The sequence below is a fragment of the Euleptes europaea genome, chromosome 1 (genome assembly GCF_029931775.1).
Source record: "Euleptes europaea isolate rEulEur1 chromosome 1, rEulEur1.hap1, whole genome shotgun sequence".
NCBI lineage: Eukaryota > Metazoa > Chordata > Lepidosauria > Squamata > Sphaerodactylidae > Euleptes > Euleptes europaea.
The window spans coordinates 69,286,876-69,305,264 of NC_079312.1; the positions used below are offsets into that span (position 1 = coordinate 69,286,876).

Sequence of the window (18,389 nt, forward strand, 5' to 3'; positions counted from 1 at the left end):
GGTCTTATTCCAAGACACTGAAAGACTGGACAATTCTACCAACTATTTTGTCAGATTGCACAGAGAAGCCATTGAAATTCATAAACATCAGCACAACTTTAACAGAAAAGAAGAGTTTAAGAATGAATAAGGCTTGGCTTCCTGTCCTGAAAACCTCCAGACTAACAAAGACTACAGTCCACAATAGTAATGTGGATTAGCTTTGGATTTCACACATTAACAGATCACTTCAGGATACAATGGTTCCATATTAACATACCACACCCTAATTAGCACATTATCGTGATACTTACAGGACAATGATTAGCACATTACCTTTGATACTTTTTGCAGGACAATGATTCAGCTCAAACCCAACCCCTTTCTGACTATGTATTACTCTTCCTACACACTTGACACTGAGAGACACTGTCCTTCAGTGTTACTCCTCTGAAGATGCCTGTCACAGCTGCTGGCGAAACATCAGGAAAGAAAATACCAAGACCACGGTCACACAGCCCGGATAACCTACAAGAACCAATAATTTATTTCCACATACATACTAGCATTGTATTTGTAAACTTTTACAGATGGATTATAATGTTGTTATTTTATTTTTTTAAATAGAACAAGTATCCTAACATTGTAGCACTACCTGAAGGATTACCTGGAGATTGCATGATTTTAAAGAACACTGAACTTCCTGGGTAAGGCACACTTGATGCATTGATGCAAGACATGGGTAAAATGTCACATTAAGGGCTACATTACACAGCAGTTGACATCTAGACAGAATAGATGGTAGCTTTTCAGTACAAAATATCATTTTAAAAATGTATTGCCCTTGGAAATGATCTGTGAAATGGATGCTAATATGAATACTGGCAATCAAGTAGAGATATTGAAGTTGAAAGACTGAATCTTAACTACTGGTTACATGCACATTTAACAACCTCAGCCATGGTGTAGTAGTTAAGTGTTGTACGACCCAAGTTCAAATCCCCAACAGCTGTGGAGCTTATTGGGTAACCCTGAGACAGTTACACTCCCTCAGCCTACTCTTCCTCATAGGGTTATTGTAAAAATAAAGTGAAGGAATAAATCATGTATGTCATCCTGGCCTCCTTAAGGAAGGGAAACATAACAATCTAAACCTGATGTTCACAGACAGTAAGTAAAGTTTTCCTAGAGGCAAGCTGCAATTCCTGTCCTTCATCCACCCATCTCCAGCATTCTTTCCTAGTCAGAAAACAGAAATCCCTCTGCGCTTTAGATAGCATGACAGCTTTCTTTCAAACTAGGAAGGCAGATGAGAAGGGCTTAACACAGATCTCTCACTCCCAAGTTCTTCAGTGCCCCCAACAGCTCTACAGTAGGCAAAGGATTCTTTCAACCAAGGGGGGGGGGGGAAACTGCTCTTCCTGTACCTAGAGCAGAAGGAGTTCATTTAGCTGCCTCTCTTCATTTCATAGTCAGATACCAGAGCCCAGACAGCCACACCACTCGTTGATTATGGCAATAAAAAGGGTGGTTCGCTAAAGGCAAAGCTGACCTTACTTCCATAGCAAACAATTGTGCAAGCTTGTCTCTTCCTAAACAGAACGAAAAACAAGAGACTGTTGCCATGAGTGACATTTCATGATGACACATCAAAAGCTGGAGCTCTCTAAAGAGCATTATTACTCTGATAAGTTGTCAGTCTAATTATTGCTGCAGTAAGAAATAATAGTGCTGTACCTGTGATAATGACTGAAACTGTAGTGAATTTTGCAATAAAAGCTCCTATTTTAAACTGTCTGCAGACACCAGCCCTACATAGGATTGTGCTAAACTGTGCCTGCACAGCAGGGGTTTTTCCCCTAAGTAGTTTTCTCCAGAGAGTACTGCCTTGAACCTTAAGTCAGTAGCTATTTTTTTTGGGGGGGGGGGTATTCAGGAAAGATACCCAAACAACCCCTTCATACAGCTGACTGCTCTGTGTATTGCAGGAAGAGGAACATATGTTGAATCACTATCAGTCAATTCAGTTCTGCTTGTCTCATTAAGAATGATGCTTTAGCCCTCTAACCTTTAAATACTCTTTTGCCTTTTAGATTTGAGCTAATGATTGTTTGGAAGATTCATGTAGACAAAGATGGAAAAGTTGTACCAGTTCTGGATCTCCTGAGTAAAATCCCAATGCCAGGTACGCGTGTATATTTCACCTCTCATTACATACGTTATGATGTACCTTCATACTTTGCTAAAGGTTCCTTTAAACAAGACAGTGTTATCCCATAGGTGACAACATGGTGAATGTTTGATGCCCACAAATGCTTCTTATTTCAAGAAGAACATTAGTTTGAGGTTTTTAATGTTCAAAGCTGCATAGAAGCCACCTCCGTTAGGAGTAAAAGACCAGCTCTCAGCCTGGCCCCCTCTCATCCCCCACTGTTTTTTTTTAAATACCAGTGTCCTCTAGTAATGTGCATTTTCATGTTCCCCAGCAATCATGTGCATATGTTAGATTATTAAATTAAAACAGCAGTTGTACATATGCAACATGAAAAAGTTTTCTTCCTGAAAACCCAGACATTCTAAATATCACTGAAACTCAGTAGGCATTGAGGACTGCAATACTACACTATTGAAAAATTATTAGAATTTGACATTTTACCTGTTTAACCCCCTTCTTTCTATTCCCCCAACAGTTCTGGAAAACAAGAAGTTTGCATCAGATATGCCGCACTGGTTCAGAAGCCTGCTGCATGTACTTGGGATAGAGGCTTCCATTGAAGCAATGATCAAGTCATTTTGCAGGAGCAAATGAATACTGGGATAATGACAAGTTATGCATCTATAGCTTTATTGAATATAAACATTAAGTTATTTTCCATTTAGAAACCATACCCATAAAACATGCTATCTGTACAATTATGGCACATTTATATATAAATTGTCATGACAAATAAATACAGCCTTTTAAATACAAAATGCCAAATAAAATATACAAGTAGAGTGAGTTTCAGTCAAAAATTTAACTCTGAATCAATGTACCAAAGTGGTTTTCTTCCTGTCCATAGCATTTCCTGGAACCTCTTAAAATCTACCTGATAAATTCAAGTCTATAAAAAGTGGCAGTTTCAGTTCACAGCTGTGTATGTAACAGTGATTTTTTGAAAGACAGTGATACTGAAAAATCACAAGTTCCTAATGAAATCAAGGTTAAGATACAAAAAAAAGTGATCCAATACAGTAGCCCAACCATACCTTCTCCCACGGCCTGTGACTAAAGGCAAAAGCCATGTGTTTATAACATACCTCTCCGCTAAAACCATTGTAATTTTACAATGGATCAATAAACATAAAAGTTACAATGTACAGAATGCAGTGTGTTTTGTCTCAGGGGAACTGCCCATAAAAGACAGCTACCCAAAGCACTGACCCCTACATAAGACTTGTCCCAGATGTGCCTCTTGTTTACAGGCTCAGATCTGCTAGGTGATCCTTGTTTTCACAAATTTAGCTCCCATGTCAAGTTTCCCACTGCTGTTTTTAAAGTGCTGTTTTAAAGTAATCACTGCATAAAGCAAACTATGTTTTTCAAGGGCTAGCACCTAGTCATCATGTCCAAAACTGACAGCACCTTAAAAATAGCAGATTAACTCACTTAGCTCCCTAGCCCAAGAGGATACATGTGAAGTATGCCCTACTTCTGACCATCTACGTTTTCCATCTGGAGTATGAATCTAGTGCACAGCATCCAGCTGTTTCATTTCCTTGTCCTGCTGATTTAGGGAAAGATGGGACTGGCAGTCTCCTCAAACAAGCTTTACAGATTAAAGAGACAGCCTTACTCAAACAACATATGATCTAAATACTACAGCTGTTCCCATAGATAGCTAATAAATATAATTAGCAACCAATCATTAGGTGTGGGTTTACCTGATTCAACCCAATCTTGCAGTCAGAGAAGTGCCCTAGACTGCATTTGTGGGCTACTTAACAGCCAGTGAATTCAGGCCTACAGTCTCTACAATCAAAAGTTATAATTAAATCTGGACAGATAGCAGAAATAAGGTAAATTGAGGACTCTTGTGGGAAGCCACCAAATATTAAAATTAACTACACTATTATGAGAAGAGTTAAAAATGACCTACATTCTGACTTGCCACTACATTTCACATTACTATAGCAGCTTTTTGGGTGTCCAGGAAATATGCATGTGGACAGAGACAGATATGGAGGAAAGTCACATCAATGACAACATGAAAAAGGTTATAACGTCTACCACTAAAGACCTCGTCTGAAACACAGAAGCTTTCTCTGGATTGTTCTTGATCCAACTGATGCAGCTGTAAATCTGAAGTGGCTCCATGAAGGAGTCCCTCACCCGCTTACAGTGTTTTCACCCACTTGCCAGACAGTGTCTATCACAGATTTTTCTTATTCCACAATAATAATGGAACTTCAAACATCCAGTGGAACAGTAACATTCCTACAAGCACAAGTTCCAGCCTCCTGCCATGGGACGGCAGCAGGGGACTCTCCACCTAGGGCAGAAAGCTGCTCAGCGAATACACCACACACTCTGCCAAGCCTGAGGCATGTTTTCTTGTTATGGTACATCATATATGGCAAAGGGTGGTTATAAGTTATACACAAGTTATTTCTAGAGAAAAATGTCCCTTAATGCCTATTTAACAAGAGGTAAGTTTCAGTACATAGATTTTGCTCCATGATATGTTTGACTACTACTGAGGTTCCCACTCCAGCCCTTGGAAGAACAAACAGGACGTTGTTAATGTCTAAAAGGAATCTTTAAAGAAACTACAAGTAGAGGAAGAACAAGCCTATCACTCAGGAAGATTCAAAGCCAATATTTAACATTAAAGACTTGCTGTACTGGATGGTGTGTCAGTGAGAGGTATATATTGGGGAGGGGATTAAAAATCACTCAAAGGTTCTACGGTGGCCTAGTGATTAAATTTGCTGAAGCTTTAATAGCAACACCTATTGTGTAAAAGCTAAGTTATTTAGATGATTTCTCGAAGTGATTAAATTAAGGCCACTTTCTTCCATAGCCATAAATAAATGGCCTCGTGTTGTAAGTGTATTTTTGTCAATCACGTTCCAGACCAACCACCCACTACATCGCTTTGGTTGCTTACCAGAGGGTACAATTTCCTTACAAGCCAATGAAAAAATATTTCTGCTAATGTGCAAGCTGCAATGTAGGCAGCACCACATGTCCACTCACATATAACTGTTCACAGATGCAGCAGCACACCTCCCACAAACTCTGGCTCCCTGCACTGAAGTAGTAAGTCGAAAGCATTCGCCTCTGTGCTTCATAATTGTCATTTGGTGAAACCATCTCTGCTCCCCCAGTATCCAGCTCATCAGTGGATGTAGGGTACGGCACATGTCTGTTTTATGATGAATGCATTCCTTCAAGGTTACATATTGAAAAGGTAGATTTAGTGGTATTCTGTGTTTCTGAAAGGCATACAAGTTTAAAGCACAAATGAAACCAAAAGAAAACCAACGTAACTTAATTTTTCCTCTCTGTGCTCAAAAATTTAGCTAGTTACATTTTGTGGAGAACTAGTGTGCAGTTTTCATTCTCCTTCAAGAGACTGGACATCACAGAGTCATCTTTGGCCTGTGTATTTTTCAAATAATAGTTTACTATCTTCCCATCCAGTTTGTACTGATGGTGAATGCTTTCATATGGCTTAAGGTCTAAGTCCAAGACTGAGAGTGAAAAGGTGAATCTTGATTTTGATGTTGGAACCACTGGCCTCTGCTCAGAACTGTAAATCAGAAGAAGATCAAATTCGGTAAAGCAAATAAGCAATGCATCCCCCTCCCTCCAAAAGCAATCCAACATTAGTGTTCATCTGTTATACATGATACAAATCTACCCATTACCTAATCATGAACCAGACAGACTTCAGCTGATGCTGCATTTGTCAAGTAATTGTGGTCTTAAGGAAAATACAGCTTTTTCAATCCAAGATGTGGTACAAAAAGAATTTTTTTGCTCATTTTTCTCCTTTCCCTATAAGTTTCCACTCAATTCATGCCAAACCTCTCTAAATTACTATACCACCAGTACTGCTGTGTGAATGAATTACGCAGAAGTTGGCCATCTGTCTCTCTCAAAGTTACTAACTAGTGAAATTTCCTCCCAAATTTTCTCCCCAAAAACAGAAAAACTGAGAACAGCTACCATCACTCCTTTTAGCCAAGACATGTATGTCTTGAACAAATATAGTCCTCAACAGGAATTGATGTATCAACACGGGCTTGTTGTACAACCCTCTCCTGTGTTATATGGGAGATAGTCAGAGAGAGCAGTTTCTAGGATTACTTTTACACATTTACTTCCTAGTGTGTTTTCTAGTCCTCTATACTAGTAAGTCAATTTTGTTAAGCTTTTTATCCTTGCAGGCAATTCTGACACTGATTAACCACTACACAGGTAATGCTTATCCCTTCAAGAGGTTACCACATCTACCCATATTTCTTTACTGGCCTGAGAGCAATGCCCATTTTACAATAAACATGTAAAAGCATTCTTAGTTTGACAGGAACAAAGTTGGTAGAGATTGCTGTGAGAATTCCACTATACATTCCTTCAAACTAAGATAATGAATTTAGTACGGCTCAAAGTGTATCACACTTTAAGTGAAGAAAACTTACTGGCAACATTTATAATTCTCCTAGCTGGTTGACTGTGTAGAAAATATACTGCTTACCAGTGAGTGATGAATGCCAACAGAGCAAGGGGCAAGATAAATGTGGGTCCAAAGAGTGTCCTGCTCACCTTGACCAGGGCCTTATCTGCCCTGGCCCCTGCCTGGTGGAATAGCCTCTCTGATGAGACCAGGGCCCTGAGGGACCTTAAGGAATTCCACAGTGCCTGCAAGACAGAGCTCTTCCACCAGGCCTACGGTTGAGGTCAGCTGCGGTCTTTCCTTCAATGCTGGCTTCCTTACTCCCCCTATCATTGCCATCTGAATTTATTATAACTATGTGGGTGGCTCTGACTATCCCACAGGCCCTGCTGAGGCTTATATGCCATAATAACTGCACCATCTGATACATATTGTTATCATCCATTGATTTCATGGGGCTGGTTTTATTCATAAGTATTGTTTTAGCATGGTTTTATTGTGGTTGTGCTGCAATAATGTGTAAGCAGCCCTAAACCTGGCTTTGCTGGGGAGGGCAGGATACAAGTTTAATAAAATAAAATAAAGTAAGGCAAGATGGTGATGGCTAATGTAGTCAGGCAGCAACCATGCTTACTATCACAAAGAGCCCTCAGTGTTACATCAGCCGAGGCTGTAGATGCAGCACCACGTTTACTTGCTTTTATTCAAAGCGACAATTGCCAAAAAAGCATGAACCTAAGCAGTACTACTTAAAATGCTGTATACCAAAGAACTTCCAAGCTGCCCAGCTCCTGCCGGTAGGAAACATGCAAAAGCAATCAGAATAAAGCTTTACATGATAGATTCAGATTTCCTTTACCGTTCATCCTGCAGACAAGGTGACAGAGCAATCATAATGGAACAGTCCTTCGCTGTCATTGCGACTCTGTACTGTTGAACCTGTAACAAAGGGTTGTTGAAAGAATGTATTTTAACAGGTAAAGACAAGGACTGTGATGAAGTCTTTGCGCTCACTTGCAAGCCAGCTTCAGTGTCAGCTGGCTGTACACAGATTCAGTCTGCAGTGGTCATGGTCAGCAGCCATTTTCATGATCACATACAACCAGCAGAGAGAAAACCTGACACACATTTGCCCACAGACGAGACTAAGCCCCCTAATTCCACCTCCACAGTTGCTCCCAAACTGCTTCTGGAAACATAAATGCTTCCTTACATGGGGCTGGATTTCCTTTGTGTGGTTGCATCAAATAAGTGACACCTGCCCTTTGAAAGGTTTACTGCTTCCACAGGAGCAGGGGCAACCACATCACTCCAGGTACATGCAAAGGTGATATTCTTTGCCAGCCCCATTCTTGAATTTTCAATGGAGAAAGGAGATGGATATTTTGATTACCGTATTTTTCGCTCCATAAGACGCACTTTTTTCCTCCTCAGAAGTGAGGGGAAATGTCAGTGCGTCTTATGGAGCGAACGCAGCGGTAGCGGGGCACGGAGCCGGGATGCCGGGGCCGGCTGGGATGCTGCCAGCCAGCTGGGGGGTGGGTGGGAGGCCCCTCCCATCCACCCAGCGCAGTGGCAGCGGGGCATGGAGCCTGGCAGCCCCGGGAGCCGGCTTGGGTGCTGCCAACCAGCTGGGGGGGGGGAGGCCCCTCCCATCCGCCCACCGCAGTAGCAGCGGGGCACAGAGCTGGGCAGCCCCAGGAGCCGGCTCGGGTGCTGCCAGCCAGCTGGGGGGTGGGAGGCCCCTCCCAGCCGCCCAGCGCAGCGGCAGCGGAGCATGGAGCCTGGCAGCCCCGGGAGCCGGCTTGAATGCCGCCAGCCAGCTGGGGGGGTGGGAGGCCCCTCCCAGCCGCCCAGCGCAGCAGCAGCGGGGCACGGAGTCGGGCGGCCCCAGGAGCCGGCTTGAACACAGCCAGCCAGCTGGGGGGGGGAGGCCCCTCCCAGCCACCCAGCGCAGCGGCAGTGGGGCGCAGAGCCGGGCAGCCCCGGGAGCCGGCTTGGACACCTCTGTGCTGCCATCCCAGGCAGCGCAGAGGAGTTTAAAGACTTCCCTGCCCGGCTTCCAGGGAATCCCTGGAAGCCCAGCGGGGGGGGGGTGTCTTTAAACTCCTCTATGCTGCCTGGGATGGCAGCGCAGAGCACTTTCAAGACCCCCCCGCCGGGCTTCCAGAGAGTCTCTAGAAGCCGGGCGGGGGTGGGGGAGGTCTTGGAAAGTGCTCTGTGCGGCCCTGCCCGCCTCCCAGCTTGCCATCGGGGCAGGGAACGTCGGCTCGCGCCATCCCGATGCGCCCTCCATAAGACAAGTTTTTAGAGTAGGAAAACAAGATTTTTTCTTGTTTTCCTCCTCTAAAAACTAGGTGCGTCTTATGGAAAGGTGCGTCCTATGGAGCGAAAAATACGGTACTTACAGAAGCAAACAACCCTTCATTTCCTACTGAGCCTTACAACAAATATACAGATACCAAGGTCTGTAGTAAAGTGGCAAATGTTTAGTTTCTGGTGCATTAAAAGTTTAGTTTCTGGTGCATTAAAAGCTTTTCACAATCAATCTATGCATCATCGTACCACCATAGATGGTTCTCCCCCCATTTTGTCTTTAAAATAACTCTCAGGTTGAGAAAGGCTAGCTTCATGTCACACAGTGAACTTCATGGCAGAGCGGGGTTTCAAGCCTGCTTTCCCATGTCTCAGCCTAACACTCAACTACACCACACTGGCTCCATGACAACAATTAAATGCTAGACGATTAATACTGGTTATAAAGGGCAGGTCAGTGCTTCTTTGGGTACAAGCTGGTCTAAACAGAGTACTAACCTTAGTGACCAGTTTTTAAAACATACATTTACTTATCTGGAAAAGTGGTTGGCCAGTTATATAACCTAATTAAGAACTGCTCACAGATATTTCACCAATATTATATCATTGCCACTTCAAGAAAACTGCTATTTAAGTATCAATACTTATAGATTGCCAGTATTAGACTCTTAGGGTCGTTGAGAAGACTTTTACGATTCTGAAGTTACAAGTACCATATCACTGCTGTATATCCAAAAGCACAAATTGATACAAAGATATGAGAATGGAACTTCAGCACTTTAAAAAAAATACCTTTCTCAATGCATATTCTACTGTTCCATCATCGTCTGTTGAGAGGTCTAGCAGCTTTTCATAGAATGATTCATTATAAGGCCCATCTATCTGCAGTGTGCTCCTAATTGAAAACAAACATAGATTGGAGAATAGATCTAGTTATATGACACCTAGTGTGTCAAAACTATCTTTAAATAACTGCTTCAACCTTGTTTCCTTTACTGTTTCACATTTGATTGCTAAAAGAACAGTTTTTACAAGCAAGGCTGTTCTGCCCCCTAGTGGTCTCTGTCTAAATCACAAGAAGCAACAGTGCCCATTCTGCAAAGAATATGTTACAAAACAAGACATGCACAGAATATGGCATTTTGTCCTCGGACATATGGTAACTGCAAGGTGAAAAATACAATGAGCAAGAATAATCTGATTTTAATTTGTCAAACAAAGACATGTACGCTAATCATTTTTTAAACCACAGCTATCTATATATATAAGCTTTTTAGATATGGTATTAATTCGAGTAAGTAAGTAAATTGTCATATTGGTCAAGGGGAAAGGCAAAATACAAGAAATGTTTACAACTGGATAAGTATTTGTCAACAGAGTTCCAGAATACAAGAACTGCCCTAAGTAACAACTCCATATACTTTTTTACCTCTCTTTGGGAAACTCTTCCAAGTATTGCTCTACTCTGTTGTACAATGGATAAATGCCCTCAATGTCCAGCAAGTCCAACATCTGCACCTGAAGTGTTTTGTAGAGCAGGCAATCCCTTTGCAAACCAGAGGTCTCCATTTTATTTTTACCTGAAACAAACATGTTTTCAAAACATTGTAAGAACATTAATCTCTGCAATAAAATGGCAGAAGAACCAGTTTTAAGTGTTATATTCTGGCACAGGGATCCCAAATGTGGTGCCCATGGGCACCCTGGCATGTGCCAGTACTTTCTCTGGTACCTGCCAAGCTTTTTAGAAGATGAACAGGACCATTGTAAGACAAGGCTTGCTGTTAGCTGCCCTCATTCTAACGAAAGGGCTTTCTATGACTGCAATAGGATCAAGACTGGTAAGCACCCAGGCTTTCCTTAGTCCGTGTGTGGGTCCTTTACATTTTCATTATTTTTATTCCCCCTTCTCTTTCTCTCTTCATGTCCTTTATTCCCTACTGTGATTCTTTTGCAAAACAAGGGAGGAGGCATCCCATTTGGCTCCCCGCCCCTGCGGCAGCCATTTTGGGTTGGCGCTTTTCACCTTTCAGAATTCCAAAGGTGCCTGCAGCCTCAAAAAGGTTGGGGACCCCTGCCCCAGCACATATTGTTCCCTTCCACAAAATCTGTAGCACAAGCCATACTAGACTGCACACAACAATACAGAATATTTAAGAACTTGCATAATGAAACATTTATCCCAACGACCCAAGTTAATAGCAACACAGCAGCATGATAGAAGGAAGCAAGAAAGTTGCAAGTCATAATTAGCAAGAAGCTGCCCTCTTCACCACTGCAGTCTGATACACACACACTACTTTTAAAATGTGCTTAGAAAAATAGGCTATGCAAATTCAGTAACACGAGGCACGCACGGTGTACCTTTGCATATGCAAAAATGCATGCTTTGCTACCAAGCATCAAGACTGAGAGCACAGCAAATCAAAACAAGAAAGGCTAATAATTTCCGGTGGGAAGTATACTGTTGAGGGGTAAGGAAATTAGGATAAAGTAGCCTCACTTCACCAAAATAGCAAACTTAATTTGAACTTGAGTTCTATATGGGCAGCTCAAAGTGAGAAAGTTCTAACCGTTTTTTATAAGCTCTTTAGTGAAAGCACTGGCTTCACAGTAACTCCTTCCTTGTGAGGTAGGAACAGTCTTCATATCCCCTGCTTTGCAGTCATCTGTGCTACTCAGCAGCGTCGTCGTGATTACATGGATTAATTCTTTCAGAATCGTCCTTGTACAATGAGGCCCACTGACCAGGCCGTTTGAAGGGAAGAAGAAAGGCTTCAGGTGGCAAGCAAGTTCATTCAAGTCAGAGAGTGAGTCCTCGTTATCTTTACAGCCATAAATTAGCTCACCATTCTGTTGAGGAAAGGGGAACAGGCATTACACCTCTGCCACATGTTGAATGCTGTGCTTTAAGTACCATTGAGGAATACAGACTTCGCATGCTTGTGGTGCTGTTGCTTGAATGCAGACTTTCAACATGAGGAATTTAGAATCAAACCATTCTCAGGTGTGAAGCGCACTAAGAACCTTCAGCAACTCACTACTGCTCTGAGTAACCTACCTCACATGCTCGCTACAAGGCTAGAAGTCCCTCAACAGGGAACTAGGAAGTTTGCCAGCAGACCTGGGTCTAGGAAGCTGGGTAGCCAAATGGCTGAAGAGTCACAGTGGGTGTGTATGAGTGTGTGTAAGTCTGGAGGGAAGAAGCGGTACATGGATAAGAGGGTCCTTAACCCCTCCCAGGCAGATTACATTTCTCAGCTCCTTCCTCCCAGCCATGGCAAACATGAACAACTTTTTTCATTTATTTAGTGCATTAAGCCCAAGAGCCACAGCAACTAACTTGAATCAGAACCTCTGTTAGGGGATAATGTAAAACTCCCACAACTTCTCTGCTCCAGGGGGCATCCTCTCCCTGCCACACTTCAACCGTTCAGTAGCAATCAAAGGTCCCAGACTAGATCCAGTGCCATTCCAGCCTAAGCTCCTTGGGAAAAACGGCCAGACACTAACATAGTAGAGGGACAAGAGACTTGTTTCACAGTTAAGTGGAATACAATCTGCCACATCATAGAGGAAGAGCTTAACAGCTTCTAAGAAGAATAATATTTAATAAGCTGCTTTATTAAACAGCTTGACACCCACTGACATCTATGAATTGGTTTCTCAATAAATATTTAAGGAAGCTAGTCTCTTCTCCCCTCGGGTTTGGTTTTATTTGAAAAATCAATACAATGCACAGCATCAAGTCATGGCTAAATTTAAAATAAAATCTCTTGAAACTTTATTTTACTTTTTCATGGCCCCTGTCCACAACACCAATGGGCTCTGCGATTTCCAGTGGGATTTCCAAAAGGTCCAGAGCTAGGATATAGAAGCAAAAACCTCTCAACAGCAGCTTGGAACTCTATATGCCTCGAGGGGAAGAGTCACACCTTGCTGCCCAATTCCTTCTAATATACAGAAATACACAGAGCAAGTCAAAGGCACCTGTTTGTGGGGGAGGTAGGTAGGTTGTCTGAATGGTAAGCAACCCTGAATTCAGCACACTGAGACGTGTGCAGCAGTGTCTAGGGAAACCTCAGAATCCAGAGAGCACTAAGCAGGACTTCTAGTGACTGGGACAGAAGGGGTTATAGCTAGTACATCACAGGCACACTTAAGTTTTCAGTGAACCTAGGTCTTAGTTATCGATGTCTACACCACACCCTAATTTAAATGTCCCTGGAAAGAAAAAAAATGATTTCCCAGATCCTGTTGACTTACACCACTTAGCATGGAATAGGATGGGTCTTGAAAGAACATTTTTTTAAAAATGAGCTACATCTATAATAGGAGACAGTCTATCTTCCCAGTTAGATCCACCATTAATTTTTGCTACCCAAAGAGGGACATCAAAAATTGTATTTCCATGACGCTTTTTTTTTTTACTTCCATAGAAGATATTAGTTCACTGAAATCTCTTTGGGGAATAAGATAAAGATGTACATGTCTAGAAGCACCATTATCTATCCAAGATTGTTCGGTGCATTTTTAAGCCTGACAATTTATCACCTAAGGCCTGAGGACTGCTGCTGCCTGGGTTAAGCATGCCAGCAGAAGGTTGGGGGGAGGGGGCAATAGGCATGATGAAGAACAAAAGCAATGTCGTACCTTAAATATTTTTAAGTTATTCTGAGCCTCTTGTAACAGGCTTCTCAAGGCAAAGTGCATTCGCTGTTTATTTCTAAAGGAAAAGCATATGTTAAATAGATCCCTATGTTATAGAAAGACAAAAACATTCTCGTTCCTTTTGCCTTCTACTCTGAAACAGCCTCCCCCTTGTTAATCCACCACCAGAAACACTCTACCTCTTCTGGAAGCTTCCTCCTCAAGACAAGTTTCTTCAACAGAGCTTGGGCAGCCTTATTCTGCCTCAGCAGCCCTTCTATTTACCATGACACTCGCTCACCTCTTGCTATATCCTTGTATAGCTCTAATGCCCACCAGATAGAAAACTCTCAAGCTGTTCTTTGAATTCAGTCAGCCCCTATTACACAGATCTCCAACACTTAATAAAGCAGGACACAAACAAATAAAAAAATATATAAATATAAAAATTTATTACCCTGAGAAGAGATCTAGTGGGCAGTATTTACTAAGCCGCTTCCACTTTCCTTTTGCTACCTGCAAAAGCACAACACATACAGAATCTCAACCATTCATTCACTTACTCCTTGAAACATCTTTCAAAATGCAAACAGGGACCATTTTTCAGTTCTTGAGCGTTTAACTGTATGCAGAAGGTGTCCAAAATAAGACTGTTCGTTCTATCATAAGATTCCAACTAAAAAATTAAACACACATACAAAAAGGACAAAGTGGACAGGTTCTCCAGAGGACAGAGCATTACCTTTAGATGTTGATGCATGCAGTAACGGCATACTTTGTGTTTTATCTCTTGCGAAACATGGCTGGAGAATGGAAGGAACCCACATTTGGGCTGCAAAAATATTAAATATATGTTAAGATATGCCTATTTTTAGCCATTTAAAAGGAAGCACAGGAAAACATTTCTATGACCGACACCCCCACCCCATCCCCTGTCCTTACTCTTGCTCTGCTATTAACCAAGCCTAGGAATATCCATATCGTGCATCTAAAAGGAACCTTACTGGTCATGAATTTCACCTGCTGTTTAATAAACCCAACATGTAGGTGGTGATTTTTTAGACTGACCTGAGCAACTGAGTTCTTCAGTTCTATAATGCAGTCAAATATGTATGTGTCCAAGCGGTCATTACATAGACATCTTTTACATAATCAAGGAGTACCTTCTTTCTTGATTAGGATCACTCTTTGTAGCCCTGATTTCTACCTCTGACCTCCATTTTTCCCTCTACAGCAGACCACATGAGCCAACAGTTTAGGCACGCTATGACGTCCACATGACTCAGAACCTTGTACAACTTTAAGCAACTAAAAGATGCAGAATATATAATATATAGTAACTAGGTGACTACTGTAAAGAAGAGGCCTTAAGTATCAACTATGCCAAGACCAAATTGATGGTCTTTATGGAAAAGCCTCACAAGTTTAAGTGGTCCATAGGCGGAACTCCTACAGAGGAATCCAGCACCTTCAAATATCTAGGGATAACATTCAGTGAAACTTTAACCTGGAGGGCTCATTTGGCAATTACCAGAGCCACAGTCTTAAGATCCATAGGGGCTATTCTGAAATTTTATTATTCAAAAGGAGGATTCTTGATTGACCCAGCTCTGAAACTATATCAAAGTAAGACAGTTCCCCAATTTTTGCATGGTGTAGAGGTTTGGGGTTAGAAGGATAGTCTGGTTACAAGGCTGGAAATTATCCAAAAACCACTTATTGAGGAGAATTCTAGCTTTACCCAGAGGTACCCCTGCACCCCGATGCGAGCAGAACTCAGTTTGCCCTCAATCAGGGCCAGTGTTCATGTAGCCCTGTTAAGATCTTGGAGAAAGCAAAGCAGCGACACCACCAATTTACACTGCAGGCAATGTTTTAAACTGATGATGCAAAATGATGCCGACATGCTAGCCTGCTGTAACAACATCCTGCATTGCTACTCCATATCAGATGACACCCAGGTTGTCCCCATAGCAAGTACCAACATTCAGGACTGGGTGTTTAGGTGTGATGTTGTATCAGACAAGCAAGCAATCTCCCAGTGCAAATTCTCACCATAGTTTAAACACTTTAAAAGGGATCATGTCAGAGCTTAATACCTGGTCAGTATTCTCTTCCATAACCTCAGAATAGCTTTAACCTCCCTTCAGTTTCAAACTATGCCGATGGCTTTGTTGGCTGGATGTTATTCCCTAATACCATGGGCCTCTCACCTATGTATTTGTGGAGCGGTTCCAGAGGATCTAACTCATTACACCTTATTTTGTCCTCTTTACACAGAGCCCAGACCTAAATTTCTCTGAGCATTTCTAAAGGGCCTAAATCTTTTTTCAGATCCAGAGAAGCTGTTTTTCCTACTATCAGACACCAATCCTGATGTTTCCTACAAAGTGTCACTCTTTGCTTTAGCAGCCAAGAAAATCCGAGCTAAAGCTTTTTTTAATCAGGGTGTTTAACATATTTAATTACTAGCTTCTTGGACGTCAGACTGTTTTAAAGTCATTTTAATTATTTTAATATTTTGTATGACAGATTGTGATGGCCTCTGGCTACAAGCAATAAACTTTATCACACAGAATATATAGTGCCACTGTCTTTCTGAAGTAAATAAACAGCCACACTTGTTTGTGCTATCTACACTTTAGGGAAGCTTGGGGCTTTCAACTTCCAGGAAATAAACCTGTAGAATAGCACAGGAAAATGATTCCACAGGGGGACTGAAGAAATAAAAAAAAAACCGCCCTGAAAAGTGGGGCACACACAGAATTCATTTAGCCCATATTTTGCTAAACTGATGGCCACAAACACAGACTGGGTATACATCAACAGATGTTTAAACCAGAGCCAACTTAAAAAAAATACTTGTGTGATACTCACTTTTATCTCTACACAAAGTATAGGTCGATGTTCAACAAAATGTAGCCTGGTGAGGTTAGGAAGGCACATAGCATAGCCACTAAGAGCATCCATGTCTTTATCACAGCGAGACTCTGTGGATATAAGGAAAAATATCAGTTTGAATTCCTGCAACTTTATAAGCATTACAAATAAAATACACACCCAGATTCTAAACATCTAAAACATCTAAACTTGCCAGCCAGAAGTCATACACAAAGGTTTTGACAGATTTTTCAAGAAATTTCAAGGGAATCGCCCCTGGACATGAGATGATGTAATGATCAAAGAAAGAAGTAAAGGCAGACAGAAATCCTAATGTTGTTGCCCCCGAACACAGATACTGCAGCTTGTTTTTGTTGTTTTTAAAACGATGTAAAACAAGGAATGATCTGAAGGAAGAGAGTGCATTTGTTAGTGATAATTTATGTCTACATACAACGTATTCTCAATTTTTAAAAAATGTATTACTAATGTCCACCTTTAATATGACACACTGCATGTATTATGGTAATACCCTCCTGAGAACATGTATTCAGCAGCAACTTTAAGACCAACGAAGTTCATTTTGTCAGATACAAGTAGGAATGAAGATCCACCGGCCCTTATATCTAGGTCAGAAGGCGGGAGGGTGTTACAAAGAAGGCCCAGCTGCAGTCAGGACACAGAAGTACCTGACTCTAACAGGGCCTCCTTTGTAACACCCCTCCCAGATTCTGACCTAGATATGACTGATAAATGTTCATTCCTATTTGTTTCTGGCAGAGTGAGTTTAACTCATAAACCTGCAAAATTGTGTTGGTCTTAAAGGTACTGCTAGACTCAAAATTAGTTCTAATATTACAGAACAAAACAGCTACCCACCAGAGATGTTTTGCAAGGCTTCAAATTTTCTAGAAATTTTACTCCTAGCCACAACCACATGGACACTGCACTCTATTAAGGTAATAAAAGCAGGGATCCACAAGGATTTGCAGAAGACATCTTATTTTCACCTCCCCCACTATTTCCCCTTCCCTGAAAGCCCCTATAGCCTTTCTCCTTTTCCTGATCCCTTCTCTCCTTCCCATCCACCAGCCAACCTACTTTTATCTGCCCCTCTGTTTTCAAGCATTCCCTCCTTCCCTCTCTCTCCCTGGGAAAACTCTGTTGTGTTGTGCAGGCCAAGAGTCTGAGCAGGGTTGAGCTGTGTGGTGGAGAACCCCCTCGGACCTGCGGGGGCACCACACTTTCCCCTGAATTTCCTCGATCCCTCTCTATGGCAGACCCCATATCCTCACCTTTCTTTGCTTTCTTATCTCCTTCCCACCCACAAGCCAACCTACCTTTTACCTGCCACATTTTCACCTATATTTTATTATTTACTCTACACTTGCCAACAATGGGGACCAAACACAGCTTACATCATTCATTTTATCTTCACAACAACCCTGTGAGGTGGGTTAAGATGACTGTGCAAATGGCTCCGGTCACTCAGTGAGCTTCCCCCCTGCATTTCTTCCTCCCTTCTCCCTCACCCCTTCGCTCAGTCTCTCTCTTTCCTCGTCCCCCCACCCCTTCTCTCACTTTCTTTGTTCACCCACACCTTCTCAAACTTTCTCCCTCACCCCAAGCCTTCTCTTTCTCCTCCTTCTCTTTCTCCTCCCCCCATCACTCACTCAGACCCCGGCTGTCTAGGAGAGGCTGCAGTGATGAGGCTGGCAGTGGCAGTTCTGCATGAGCACAAAGAGGTTTCCTTGGGAGGGGTTAACCCCGTCCTCCATTTTTGGTCAGTTTTTATATTTTCTACAAACCTGAGGGTTCCCCAAGTTTGAAGGAAAATCTCCCTTCTCCCACCTGGCCCCGATCTGCAGAGGTGGCCAGGTTCAGAATTAGGTATATTGATAA

At 42.2% G+C, this 18,389-nt stretch overlaps 2 protein-coding genes across 2 annotated transcripts in view; one reads left to right on the top strand and one right to left on the bottom strand.

Moving 5' to 3' along the window:
• Positions 1 to 3,242, top strand: part of CENPP (centromere protein P) — a 191,992-nt gene extending 188,750 nt beyond the window's left edge. The window contains exons 6-8 of the mRNA XM_056851124.1: positions 607 to 686; positions 2,073 to 2,164; positions 2,670 to 3,242. Coding sequence (XP_056707102.1) covers positions 607 to 686; positions 2,073 to 2,164; positions 2,670 to 2,788 — 291 coding nt within the window. The 3' untranslated portion in view covers positions 2,789 to 3,242. The remainder of the gene's footprint in view (positions 1 to 606; positions 687 to 2,072; positions 2,165 to 2,669) is intronic.
• A 1,924-nt stretch (positions 3,243 to 5,166) lies between these two features.
• Positions 5,167 to 18,389, bottom strand: part of IPPK (inositol-pentakisphosphate 2-kinase) — a 32,196-nt gene continuing 18,973 nt past the window's right edge. Inside the window, exons 5-13 of the mRNA XM_056854497.1 lie at positions 16,485 to 16,597; positions 14,350 to 14,439; positions 14,065 to 14,123; positions 13,611 to 13,683; positions 11,531 to 11,810; positions 10,387 to 10,537; positions 9,750 to 9,852; positions 7,501 to 7,580; positions 5,167 to 5,774 (exon numbers count right to left, since the gene is read on the bottom strand). Coding sequence (XP_056710475.1) covers positions 5,549 to 5,774; positions 7,501 to 7,580; positions 9,750 to 9,852; positions 10,387 to 10,537; positions 11,531 to 11,810; positions 13,611 to 13,683; positions 14,065 to 14,123; positions 14,350 to 14,439; positions 16,485 to 16,597 — 1,175 coding nt within the window. The 3' untranslated portion in view covers positions 5,167 to 5,548. The remainder of the gene's footprint in view (positions 5,775 to 7,500; positions 7,581 to 9,749; positions 9,853 to 10,386; positions 10,538 to 11,530; positions 11,811 to 13,610; positions 13,684 to 14,064; positions 14,124 to 14,349; positions 14,440 to 16,484; positions 16,598 to 18,389) is intronic.